At 33.5% G+C, this 14,696-nt stretch overlaps 1 protein-coding gene across 1 annotated transcript; it reads left to right on the top strand.

Moving 5' to 3' along the window:
- The first annotated feature begins 12,220 nt into the window (after window positions 1–12,220).
- Window positions 12,221–14,432, top strand: LOC107919921 (probable E3 ubiquitin-protein ligase HIP1). Its single transcript, XM_041084131.1, has 5 exons — window positions 12,221–13,513; window positions 13,601–13,651; window positions 13,718–13,876; window positions 13,955–14,098; window positions 14,248–14,432. The coding sequence occupies exons 1-5, from the start codon at window positions 12,221–12,223 to the stop codon at window positions 14,377–14,379; spliced, it is 1,779 nt and encodes a 592-aa protein (XP_040940065.1). The 3' UTR covers window positions 14,380–14,432.
- Window positions 14,433–14,696: the final 264 nt, after the last annotated feature.

The raw sequence follows: 14,696 nt of genomic DNA, 5'->3' as shown, positions 1-14,696 counted from the left end.
TTTTACAATTTAGTATTTGGGCCTTAATTAACTATAATTTCGATTAAATTACTTATCCAAATTTCAATTCATTTATACACTAACTCCATAAATATCCTTGTTTAATGTAACACCTCCTACCCATATCCGTTGCTGGAATAGGGTACGAGGCATTACTGGAGTTTACTGAACATTTTCAGCAAATTCCGAATCATTTATTATTCATATTCTGAAAATAATCATAACGTCCCTCTATTAGGCCCTCGAAGCCCAAAACATACATTAAACATTCAATTCACATTCATGTCACATAAATATACAATTCAAACATTCAATAATTCAATTCAAGTTGCACGAACTTACTTCGTTGCTTATTCGTGTTTATAATTTTACTAATCTGAAAACTTTTCTTTTCCACGTTCAAGTCTCATATTTGAGCTGCTCAAATCTTTATAAATAAATTTGATCATCATTTTTATTTATTTCTTATTCAGATATGTTCAATTAATGCTCTAGGCAAAATTACCATTTTACCCCTGAACTTTTGATTAATGACGATTTCATCCTTAGGCTTAGAAAAATAAAGTTCTTGTAATTTAATCCTTGTTTCGAGCCTAATTATTCTTATATATATTGATAACAGCCTATGAATCCTATAAAATAACAAAATTTTCCATAATTTCAACACTTTTGAATTTAATCCTTAAAACATGTTTTCACCCGATCTTTATCTAAATTAATAATTTCATTCAATTTTATAATTTAAATAATAAGATAATCTATTTCATGCAATTTGGTCACTTCTGAAATTTTTACAAAATTGCCCATAAAGTTTTACTTTTATTCAATTTAGTCCTTGAGCCTAAAACATGCAAATTAGAGATGCTAGCTGAATATTCATATATATTTTCCTCCTCCTCCTCTCCATTCCACATCCTTGATGTATATATATCATGCTTATAAGTAACATTATCTATAATTTCACTATTGACTTATATGTATATTCAAAGCTATCTATTCGTGTCATAGTCACTAAATTATTTTTATCTTAAGATAAAGAACTCCAAATTAAGATATGCTAATTTTTCCTGAAACTAGACTCACATATATTCTTTCCATAAAATTTTCAGAATTTTTGGTTTAACCAGTAAGTACAATTTATTCTTTAAATTTACCCCTATTCTGTTGTCTGACAGTTTCGATCCTTCTTCACTAAGAATTAATTATCTCATCATGTGAGATTCAGATGATGTTTTTGCTTATTTATCTTGAAAATAGACTCATTAAGGATTTTTAAAATATAAATTTAAGCTCTTAATTATTTTTCTCCAATTTTTTATGATTTTCCAAAGTCAGAATAGGGGAACCCGAAATCATTCTGACCTTGTCTCACTAAATTTATTATATCTCACAATTCACAATTCCATTGCTTACACTGTTTCTTTTATAAGAAACTAGACTCAATAAGATTTAATTAAATATTTTTTCATCCTCTAATTCGATTTCCATAATTTATGGTGATTTTTCAAAGTTAGCCTACTGCTGCTGTCCAAACTATTTTAGTGCAAGATGTTCATTTACCATGTTTATAACACCCTTATTTTCTTTCTCTATACTATTTCTCATTACTTACTCTTATTTTCTCTTCACTACATATCAAGAACATAAGACTATATATAAGAAAACTCTACATTAACATCAATTCCATACTTTTTCAATAATATTAATCTTAAAAATATATTGAAATCTTGATGTTCTTACCTTGTTCCATTGATTTCAATCTTTAACTTGATTTTCTCTCTCCTCTAGCTTCTATTTCTTGAATCTAACTTAATATTCTAGCTCCCCATAATCTCCTTGTGATCTTTCTCTCTTGATGGATATGGAAATTCTTTTGATTTCCAGGTGAAAATGATGAATTTTTATGAAAGGACCAAATTGTAAAGAAAGCAAAACTTTATTTCTTTTTCTCTTCTTCTCACGTTGGTTCGCATGAGAAAGATGATAAAAATTCTTCATCTTTCCTTCTTTTTATACTTAATAAATAATAATAAAATAATAAAATATTTTATTAAAATATCTTATTAAAATATTAATAAAATAATATTTATCTAATTAATAATTATAAAATATCATCAACATCATTATTACTTTCTAGATTTCTCTCTCTTCCAATTGACCATTTTGCCCTTTGTGATCTTTTAAAATTCCATCATTGAATCATCACATAATTTGGTAAAATTACGATTTACTCCCTTATAATTCTTTTCCTATTCAATTTAGTCCTAATTCATCCATTTTCCTTAGTTTCTAGATCATTCCACCCTTAAAATATTTGTACTATTTTACACTTTAGCCCCTCAATTTTTGAGTATTTACTCTTGTGCAACAAAACTTTTTTCACTTTTACAATTTAGTCCTTTCTTGAATTAATATATCATAATATGCTTCCCAATGTTGACATAACTCAAAATTTTCCCTTTTTGTCACTTTATTTCCTTATTTTACTATATCAAGGATAATATCTTACTGTAAAAAATTTTGGGATATTACATTTAATATTTACAGACTCGGTTTATAAAAAAGGGTCCTAAAATCGTAAAATCTCTTTTTCAGTAAATGAGGCAAGCAAACGAGCGTTCATATCACTCGTCACATAAGGCTAATGGTCTCTAATATTAAAGGATTTGAAACATTCCCATTTATTATAATAAAAGTCGATAACAGCGATAGAACGATCCTAAAGCAATAAGAAAAGAAAAATAAGAACACACAAATTTTACGTGGAAACCTTTCGGGGAAAAAAATCACGGGCAGAGGAGAAGAAGTTCACTAATGTTGAAAAATGAATGGTATAAGAGGAGTTTCGACTACATCTATTTAAGGGTTGAAAAACTTTGTTCTAATCAAAATCAAATAGTAGAAGTATAATTCTATACGGACTCAACTTGTGCTGTATGAGCCTCTCGTCCTTACAGATCCTCTTATTTTGCCACAATATTTTTTTTCCAACAAATGACAGAATTCGAGTCATACAATCTGAAACATCATTTGATTTGAAGAGCTCTCCAAAGTAAAAAAGCGTAACGTTAATAATATCACAAACAGAATTGACCATGTTACCATTACCCTATTTAATTCTTGTGATCTAAATTTTTTCATGCAAGAATTAGCCCTTCATGAAAAAACTAAATATCACGATCACCATGCTTAAGCCAATCAATCTGACTTTGGCCTAATTTAAATATCTGAATCAACATTTGTTCTCTTTTTTGGACCATGGGTATATATATATTTCAAGTTAATTTCTTAAGTCTAATTTTTTTATGTTGAAGATATCTACCTTTACATAGCTTGATACAATGACAACTTCACATAGCTTGAATAGACCTTCACATAGCTTGATACAATGACAAGTCTTGTTTTTATTTGTTCTCTCCTTATTTTGTCTTTTTAAAAAAAAACTAAATGTAATAAATTATTATAAGTATGCATAACCAATTACATAGGTAAAAAATTGTTACAATAAACTTTATTGTTAGTAGTAAATCATAAAATTAAATTCCACAACATTTAAATGTGTTGCAAAATAGTTCAAACTTATTCAACGATATTTAATGTTGTTGCGATAAATAAATAAACAATTAAATTACATAACAATATTTTTAAAATATTGCTACTGTCGATTGAACTTTAATTCAATTAGAATGGACATTATTGTCAATACAAGAGAATGTAGATTCGAGTGCGCTGAAGCACGTTATGTTACTACAAAATTTAGTTACTAGTGCTCATTTTTCTTGTAATACATAATAAGAGTCATCAACTATTATAACAATAGAATCCTTGCAAGAGACAATTGGACAATGAGAACCCCACCACAAAAGATTTTGTATAACCTATCTTGACCATCTTTTCATCTTTAAAATTTTGATTATACTATTACACTACCAAATTCAGTCCCCAACCTAGTTCACCTCCAATTATCATATAGAAACTTTATCTCTCTTCCACACACGAACTCTACATCAACAAATGTAAGTCAATTTGTTCCTCTAAGAAACATATAAAAGTTTAAACTTATCTTAGATTAGAAAAAATAGGAGGTTTTGAAAAGATAAAACCGTCAACCTGGCATGCGTTACATATCCAAGTGAATTAAATGCTTTCCTTTATTGACAAATATTTCCTTATCATGTTACAATAATTATTCCAGGCTGTCTCCTTGTACAATTTTCATAACGTCTGAGACTAGGTGTGAAATTGACTAATTTTGGGTATATGTAGATATGACTATTAACTGATTTAGATATACATACACACAGGTTTGTTCATATTGATTTTCTATTTCTCAAATTTGTTTAATTTAATGAAAAACTAAAAATAGGTGTTAGAGAGGTGAATTACAGATGGAAAAAAGGAAAATGTTAGAAGGATATGTATGGCACTTCAATCTTGAAGATGTAAAAGGATGGAAAGAGAACAATTTGATTAAGTTTCAGTTACTTCTCGGCTGGAAGATGTGAATGCTTTCTTGGCCTCAATCCCTTTGGTCACGTGGTAGTAGAATTTAAGATATAAGTTAAAATATGTTATAAGTTGATGTTTTGAAATAATAATAATAAGGGTAATTGTAATAAACTTGAATTTAATATGAAAATTTTTAATATTATTAACAATTGAACTTGGATTTTTTAAATTTATAAAGTAGAGGAATTAAATTCTTAATGTACGAAGAGTTCAGATACTTGAATCATATTGTATCTTGAGATATATTAGCGAAAACTTAGTTGTTGAATATTGAAATACAAAGGTGTAATTATTAAAATAGTAATTATAGTTTATTGTAATTACAAAAAATATTAATTTTATAAACAGGTTTGTATCTAATTAAAATTTTAAAAAAGTAAAAATCTAAAAAAGGAAATAAGTTTTCATGAGTAATTATCTTTGTAATTTTCCAAATTGCATAAGAATTAGAAAATATAATTAAGATATTTAAATTAACTTAACATTATACACATATATAATTACCAATAATTAAATTTACATACTTTTTTAAATATACATGATTTTGGAAAAGAATAATGAAATTTGAATTCTAACATTTTCATAATCTATACATTATATGGATAAACATGGTGTTTGATGTTAACATTAAGAGTTTTATAATTGTTTGGTTAGATTGTTAAAAAAATTATGAAAACTAATAATATTATAAACACTATATAAAAAAATAAATTGTAAATAAATAAAATATAAAAAAATGTATAAATATAAAATATTTTAAATATAATTATATCATAATAATATATATATCAATATGAGTATAAAAATTATTAGATTTTCGAACAAGTGTTGAGAATAATGATAAAATATATTATATTTTTTAGGAGAGAAAATAGGTTCAAACATTTCAAACTATATTTTTGAAGGATAATACAAACCCCAAACATGTACTATAAAACATAGATGACGGGTAAAACAGAAAAAAAAATGCAGAGTATACAATTGGTCAACGGGCAACCAAAAAACCTGCTTACTGCCATAGTTGTCACCTTTTTCCATAGTAATTAATTCAGATTCGCTTAAATATCTCCAAAAACCTTCACTTTTATAATAAAAACACAGTGTAATAAAAACCAATTGCTTGGCATTTGTCATGTTGCACCAAGAAATAAATTTCACAGATTAAGTTTTGATGGAAAAACCAATCTCGGGTGCTTATAAATTCAGACTGTTTTGCTCTAAATTTCATTGCCTGTTTTCATCACTTTTGGTATACACCCTTTTCTTTGCTTTTCTTTTTGTGTTCAATTAAGAGAGTTAATTTCTTCCCTTTTCCATGCTATCCTATGATTTTTCTTTTGGGGGTTTACAGTTTGATAGACTCATTGAGAGTCTTGGTTTTATATTATTAGGAATTATCCATATTTATGGAAAATCAAAGATATGGGTATCAAATAATAGAAAGTCAAAGATATGGGTATCAAATAGTGGAAAGTCAAATATATGGGTATCAAATATTGGAAAGTCAAAGATATGGGTATCGAGATATTGGCATAATAAAATCTGAGATATTTGCAATATATGGTCCCTAATTGTAAAGTGACTTTGCAAGTTGATCCCTGAACCTCAACTATAAATAGGCATAACCATCTCTCATTCTGTATCTCAAACTTGCCATTCTCTACTTAAGGCATTGTTTTCTCTCTCTCTCTTTGTAAATTCTCACTTGTATTTTGGAGTGAAATATATTTGGTATGCCCGAGGACGTAGGCAAAATTTGCTGAACCTCGTTAAATTCTTGTGTTCTTTATTGTATTATTCTGCATGAATTGTGTGTGTGATTGTAGTGATTTATTGTGCTATTAAATTACGATTGAGGGATATTCTGGCTAGGAAAGACCTGGTACTTAAGCGATCCTTGTGATCCACCTCTCTTTCCTGGGAATTGAACTTAGTGTGATTTTTTAGTACAATAATTTTACTCTTTTACACGCTTCCGCACAATAATTGGTATCAGAGCTAGATTCGTACTTGGAGAATACGATCGTTCATGGCACTGTTCACGTACTGTAGTTGGGATTGAGGAGAAAAAAATGGAAAAGTCATCGTCAAAGACTACTGTGACCAATGCGAAATTTGAAGTAGAGAAATTTGATGGTACCAATAATTTTGGTATGTGGCAATGTGAGATCCTGGATGTCTTATGTCAGCAAGAGCTGGATATAGCCCTTGAAGAAAAACCTGACAAGATGGATGACAAGGAGTGGGCCAAGATCAATAGACAGGCATGTGGAACAATTCGCCTATGTTTGGCCAAAGAGCAGAAGTACTCTGTCATGAGGGAGACATCAGCGAAGAAGTTGTGGGATACACTGGAAGAAAAGTTTCTAACAAAAAGTCTTGAAAATAGGCTTTATATGAAAAAGAAACTTTATCGATTCACGTATGCACCCGGTATGTCGATGAATGACCATGTGAACTCATTCAATAAAATTTTAGCAGACTTGCTAAATTTGGATGAGAAATTTGAAGATGAAGACAAGGCATTACTGTTGTTGAATTCTCTTCCTGATGAATATGATCATCTTACCACCACATTGCTTCATGGGAAGGATACAATCACATTTGATGCAGTCTGTAGTGCGTTGTATAGATCTGAGACTCGAAAGAAAGATAAAAAAGATCACAGAGATACAACTACAGAAGTCTTAACAGTAAGAAGTCGTTCGCGCAGCAACAAATCTGGTAGAATGAGTAAGTCCAAAGGGAGACCTGCCAAAGATGAATGTGCTTTTTGTCGTGAGAAAGGGCATTGGAAAAAGAATTATCCTAAGTTACAAAAGGGTAAAGCTATTTCTGATGCATGTGTAGCGGAGCATGATGAGGAGTCAGACTTTAGCTTGGTTGGCATGGCAATGGCATGTCATACAGATGAGTGGATTTTGGATTCGGGATGTACTTACCATATGTGTCCTAATAAGGACTGGTTTTCTAGTCTTAAAGAGCTAGAAGGTGGAATTGTTCTTATGGGAAATGATAGTGCTTGTAAGACAATGGGAGTGGGTACAGTCCAATTGAAGAATCACGACGGCTCAATCCAAGTCTTGACAGATGTTCGTTACGTACCTAGCCTGAAGAAAAATCTCATCTCATTAGGTGCCCTAGAATCTAAAGGGCTCACAATCACTTTGAGAGATGGATTACTAAAAGTAGTAGCTGGGCAACTGACGGTGATGAAAGGTACAAGAAGAAATAACTTGTATTTTTTAAATGGAAGTACAGTTATTGGATCAACATCAACAGTTTCTACAAAAGATGTAGATTCAGAGGCTACCAGATTATGGCATATGCGATTGGGACATGCTGGTGAAAAAGCTTTGCAGACATTGGTGAAGCAAGGCTTATTGAAAGGTGCAAATTCTTGCAAAATGGAATTCTATGAACATTGTGTTCTAGGCAAGCAGAAGAGGGTAAAATTTGGTCCAGCAATTCACAATACGAAAGGAATTCTGGACTACGTTCACAGTGATGTGTGGGGACCTACCAAAGTAGCTTCTTTGGGAGGTATGCACTATTTTGTTACTTTTGTTGATGATTATTCAAGAAAAGTATGGGTGTATCTAATGAAAAGAAAAAGTGAAGTTTTGGATGCATTTCTGAAATGGAAGAAGATGGTGGAGACTCAGACTAGTCGAAAGGTCAAACGACTTCGATCAGATAATGGTACTGAGTACAAAAACGATCCATTTCTACAAGTATGCCAAGATGAGGGCATTGTGCGACACTTCACTGTTCGGGATACACCACAGCAAAATGGGGTGGCAGAACGAATGAATCGAACTATACTGGAGAAAGTTCGATGTATGTTGTCCAATGCTGGATTGGGCAAAGAATTTTGGGCTGAGGCAGTTACATATGCGTGCCATCTAATTAACCGTTTGCCATCAGCTGCAATAAATGGAAAAACTCCTATGGAGATGTGGACTGGTAAACCTACTATTGATTATGATTCTTTACATATTTTTGGTTCCACTGCATATTATCATGTAAAAGAATCTAAGTTAGACCCAAGAGCAAAGAAAGCATTATTCATGGGTATAACTGGTGGAGTAAACGGATACCGTCTCTGGTGTCCTGATACAAGGAAAATAATTTTCAGTAGAGATGTGACTTTTGATGAATCAACCATGATGAAGAACAATGATTCACAAAAGGATAACACAACCAGTGGCACTTTGCAGCAGGTGGAGCTTGAAAAGGTTAATGATGATCCAGCTAATATTGAAGGAACAAATGATGAAGAAGTTTCGACCCAAGAACTTCTACAACAACATGATTCAATTGCATATAGAAGGCCAAGAAGAGAGATTCGTATGCCTGCTCGCTTTGATGATATGGTGGCCTATGCACTTCCAATTGCAGATGATGATGTTCCTTCTACTTACACAGAAGCAAGAAGTAACTCTGATAGTGTAAAGTGGAAGCAAGCTATGAATGGAGAAATGCAGTCTCTTCATAAAAATAGGACTTGGGAGTTGGTGACACTACCTAAAGGAAAGAAGGCAATTGGATGCAAATGGGTATATGCAAAGAAGGAAGGATTTCCTGATAAAAATGAAGTTCGATACAAGGCTACATTGGTAGCAAAGGGTTACGCTCAGAAAGAAGGAATAGACTACAATGAAGTATTTTCTCCAGTTGTGAAGCATTCGTCTATTCGGATTTTGCTAGCCTTGGTTGTGCAATATGATCTTGAACTAGTTCAGCTCGATGTGAAGACCGCATTTTTACACGGTGATTTGGAAGAGGAAATCTATATGACTCAGCCAGATGGATTCAAGGTTGCTGATAAAGAAAATTGGGTTTGCAAACTGACAAAGTCGCTTTATGGATTGAAACAATCTCCAAGGCAGTGGTACAAGCGATTTGATCAGTTCATGAAAGGGCAAAGGTATACAAGAAGTAAATTTGATCATTGCGTGTATTTTCAGAAGCTACAAGAAGGATTTTTCGTATACTTGCTTTATATGTTGATGATATGTTGATAGCATCTAAGAGTAAAGTTGAAATTGAGAGATTGAAGACTCAACTCAACCTTGAGTTTGAGATGAAAGATCTAGGTGAAGCTAAGAAGATCCTTGGCATGGAAATATGTAGGGATAGAGCTCATGGCAGAGTTAGTTTATCTCAGAAGCAATATTTAAAGAAGATACTACAGAAGTTTGGCATGAACGAGCAGACTAAAGCTGTAAGTACCCCGTTGGCTTCTCATTTCAAGCTTTCTGCACAACTATCTCCTTCGACAAATACGGAACAAGAATACATGTTACAAGTTCCGTATTCTAATGCAGTAGGTAGCTTGATGTATGCAATGGTGTGTACAAGACCCGACATTTCACAGGCAGTTAGTATAATGAGCAGGTATATGCATAATCCTGGAAAAGGACATTGGCAAGCTGTGAAATGGATTCTACGGTATATTCATAAGACCATGGATATTGGATTACTGTTCAAGCAGGATACTGCACTTGGTAAAGGTGTTGTTGGGTACGTTGATTCTGATTATGTCGGTGATTTGGACAAACGAAGATCAACCACTAGTTATGTGTTTACTCTTGCTGGAGGACCAATAAGTTGGAAGTCTACACTGCAGTCTACAGTTGCGTTGTCAACCACAGAAGCTGAATACATGGCTGTAACAGAGGCTGTAAAGGAAGCTATTTGGTTACAAGGTATGGTTAAAACCTTGGGATTGGTCCAGGAGCATATTAATGTGTATTGTGATAGTCAAAATGCTATTCATTTAGCAAAGAATCAAGTCTATCATGCACGTACAAAGCATATCGATGTACGTTTCCACTTTGTGCGGGAAATTATTGATGAGGGGAAAATTCACCTTCAGAAGATTAAGACTGCAGATAATCCCGCAGATATGATGACCAAGGTGGTAACAACAATCAAGTTCGAACATTGTTTGAACTTGATCAATATTCTGCATGTTTAACAGTTGAAGAAGGCACTATCAAGTGTTGTTGACAAAGGCAGAGAGAATTGTGTGAAGATAAGATTACTCGAATCAAATCTTCAAGGTGGAGATTATTGGGAATTATCCATATTTATGGAAAATCAAAGATATGGGTATCAAATAATAGAAAGTCAAAGATATGGGTATCAAATATTGGAAAGTCAAAGATATGGGTATCAAATATTGGAAAGTCAAAGATATGGGTATCGAGATATTGGCATAATAAAATCTGAGATATTTGCAATATATGGTCCCTAATTGTAAAGTGACTTTGCAAGTTGATCCCTGAACCTCAACTATAAATAGGCATAACCATCTCTCGTTCTGTATCTCAAACTTGCCATTCTCTACTTAAGGCATTGTTTTCTCTCTCTCTCTTTGTAAATTCTCACTTGTATTTTGGAGTGAAATATATTTGGTAGTGCCCGAGGACGTAGGCAAAATTTGCTGAACCTCGTTAAATTCTTGTGTTCTTTATTGTATTATTCTGCATGAATTGTGTGTGTGATTGTAGTGATTTATTGTGCTATTAAATTACGATTGAGGGATATTTTGGCTAGGAAAGACCTGGTACTTAAGCGATCCTTGCGATCCACCTCTCTTTCCTGGGAATTGAACTTAGTGTGATTTTTTAGTACAATAATTTTACTCTTTTACACGCTTCCGCACAACATATATGTAGTCCAGATTTTGCTTCTTTAATCTGCCTTTTCATACTGTTATTAAACTTGGATTCATTTTTAATTTTGTGGAGTTACATTCTAGTGCAACTTGAAATATATTTTTTATTAACTAGCAAAAAGTATATTTTTTAAATCAATTATGATTTTTTATTTTATTTTAATGTCCAACTCTTCAAAACAAAAAATGGATGCTTTGGTGATTTCTTCTTTTTCTTCTTATTCAATTTTTTTTTAATTATGCTGATTTTTTCTATTCATGTCTAACTCTTCCATTTTTTTGCTTTACTTCTCTTATATCTCTACCTAGTTCAGTAATAATTCTACAAAAATCCTTCATATTTTAATTATATTTATGCTATACGCACAGAATCGAACTTCATTCATTTTCTTTGATGGGGCTTTCAATTTATTCTTTTTTTATGTTGAGAAAGGTTGAGTATGTTGCTATATGGTTAATTTGATTTTTTTTCATAGTTAATTTATTCTGTAGCCTTTTTAATTTGCTTTATGTTAATTGGTATCATCTTCTTATATGTTTTAATTTTTTGGTCAATTAAAATTTCATTTAACACGGTTATATCTTTTATTAAACTCAAGCATGTTCAATGTATATGCTAAAGTGTCAGTTGAATACAAATGTTTAAAAATAAATGAAAAATTGAAGTAGGATAGTATAGAATGCTTGTAAATGGAGATAACTTTATAAGCTTTTGTTATATACATACCTGTTTAGGATGCCTTCTTTATAAGCCTTACCAGTTTATAAGATTTTGTTATCAATTTCTAGCAACTTTGTTTCTTAGACTAGAGCAAGTTTGAAGAGGAAAAAAAAGAAAAATATAAGCAAATCCTGTTCTTAATAATGTGAAAAACATACAACTTTATTAATACATGTGTTGTTTTTTAAATAATTATAGCAAGCATATTTATATAGGATTATCATTTTATGTACTAGTTTGTAAGTTAATTTTGGGTGTTGCGTTTTCAGATTGGTTAAGGTTGAAGGAAATATTAGTTGGGCATAATGCAAAACCAAGGTCAAGGCAGTAGCTCAAATTCTACCCCAGGGAACTCTGGCTTCAATGGCTGTCTTGGCACTAGACAACACCCCACCTTTAGACATTCCGCACAGAACATTGGGATGAACCCCAATAATGGTCATATCGCCGTTGGTCCAACGGGTCCAGGCCAAGTGACCGGTTCTGGTCCTCTCCACCGTAACATAGACCTGAATGTTGAAGACAGTGAGGAGAATTTGGTACAGTTCCTATCATTGGACCTTCTTAGAACATTAAATGCCTCGGGTGATGATCAAATCCCAACCTCTGGTGGAGGTTCCTCCAGCCCAGTCATGATTCATTCAGGAAGTGCGGGATATGTTGTAGAAGAGAACATCAGCCGAGTTGGTCTTCCAACTGATGCTCAAAGAAGGCTTTTATGCAAAAGAAGGACGCCTGAAGTACCACCACCCGAAAACAATGTCATCGTCAACACCCTAAATGGAGCCAATTCCGTCCATACTGGCACTCATTCAGCTGCACCTGTGGCTGCTCCCCTGACAGTGCAGGTTGGACAAATCGACCACTTTCAAAGAAATACTCGTTTCAGACCAACTGTGAATCAACAAAACCCTGGGCCAGTGAACTTGTGGCAGTGGAACTCAAACTATTCCAATCTACAACAACCAACTGGTCATCAACGACCAGCATTTTCATCGTATGGTCACTTTAGCTCACCACAACTTCCAGTTATGGTAAATCAAACCATGTTGCAGCAGCCTACTGTAGGAGCCTCTAACACTAATCCGTTGCAAGCTCCTCATCAGCCTTCCCAATATTGGAATGGGGCAACCATGTCGCCATTTTCTCCTTCACCTGTGATGGTCCCCCCTGCAAACATGCAACTGCAAGCAAACATGAACTTGCTCAATGGGAATGCAGGCTTTCCTGGGAACATTGGTGCTTCTTCGAGAACCCAAGCAGGTTCAGGCATGCATACACCATTTTCGTCCATGGGGTACCCTCAACTAAATGTGGCTGAACAATATGGACAGAGACAGCAACACTTGGCCGACCGCTCTGAGGCCTGGAGGATGGCGAATTATGGCCCAATACATTATGATCATTATGGTGCTCCTTCTCCTACTGTTCGAGACATGGACGCCTTAATGAGAGGCGGTAATCCTAGGCCTGCTCAATTTCCTCAAAGGTTGGGAGCCATTGCTGAGAGACAAGCTGGTCATCATTCTCGAGTCTCACTCTCGCCTATACCATTATCCCAATTTGCCGCACAAAGGAGAAGAAGGCTGCTATATCAGGTTTGCTCAACAGACTATTTTCCTCCATTTAGTTGGCTTTGAAAATTGGGATTAATTTGGGAACTAAATAAGACTTTGCCATAACAGCTACGCAATTACTTGCGACTTTTACGTAGGGCTGGTAACTTACGACTTGAGGTATGATATAAACTTTATTATTATTTGGTGTAAAGCTAAGGTATCCTAAGACACGTTGGAGTTTAGACCAATCCTTTATCTATCAACATAAAGGAAATTGCCGCCATATTATGCTTTTGCCTGCAGGATGCAATGCTGCTCGGTCGTTCATATTTGAATAGCATGCGTGACTTGGACGACAATAATGATGAGATGCGGGTTGATGTTGATAATATGTCTTATGAGGTAACATTTAAATGGTTGTAATTCAGTGGCATTGATTTCAGATTTTGTTAAATCCTGAAGATCATTTGTTGGGTTTAGGAACTACTGGACCTGGAAGAGCAAATTGGGGATGTTAGCACTGGGCTAAGCGAGGAAACTATTATGGCGAATCTGAGGAGACGAAAATATCAGCCCATCACAGTCCAACCGCCTGCTGAAGCTGAACCATGCTGTATCTGTCAGGTTATAATGTTACGGTTGCAATTGTCCACTCATACATATTCACCACAAATGATACAAAAACAAATAAATTCGTCTACTAATACAAATTAAATCTAAGATAAAAATGGAATCTAACTATATTTGTATATATGTTTGGGAACTGTTGACAGGAGGACTATGTTAATGGAGAAGAGCTTGGTAAGCTGGACTGTGGTCATGACTTTCACTTCAATTGCATTAAGCAATGGCTCCTGCAGAAGAATTCGTGCCCCGTCTGCAAGAAGACAGCTTTGGCTATTTGAGAGTTGGATCCACCATGGTTAATGATGTTTGCGTGCCTGCATGCTTAAGGAATAGGAGGATTATCAGCTCAGTATCATTTCAGTTGTTGTTTTATTTACTTTTTCGTTTGATGTTATTTAGCAACAGATCTTTTAAGATTAAATTTTAGTTTTCAATAAACTCCAGTTTTATATTTCATTTGAGTTGGAAAATGCCAAGGTTTCCACACATGTTTCTGGTTTATTCCTTTGGAAAAAACGAAATCCCCCACCGTCCGATCAATTCACATATCATTGCATCATCACACCATCCACCAACCAAAGTCATAGGCATAATG

The sequence above is a fragment of the Gossypium hirsutum genome, chromosome A12 (genome assembly GCF_007990345.1).
Source record: "Gossypium hirsutum isolate 1008001.06 chromosome A12, Gossypium_hirsutum_v2.1, whole genome shotgun sequence".
Classification (NCBI taxonomy): domain Eukaryota; kingdom Viridiplantae; phylum Streptophyta; class Magnoliopsida; order Malvales; family Malvaceae; genus Gossypium; species Gossypium hirsutum.
This window is presented reverse-complemented; position numbering and strand designations above follow the sequence as displayed.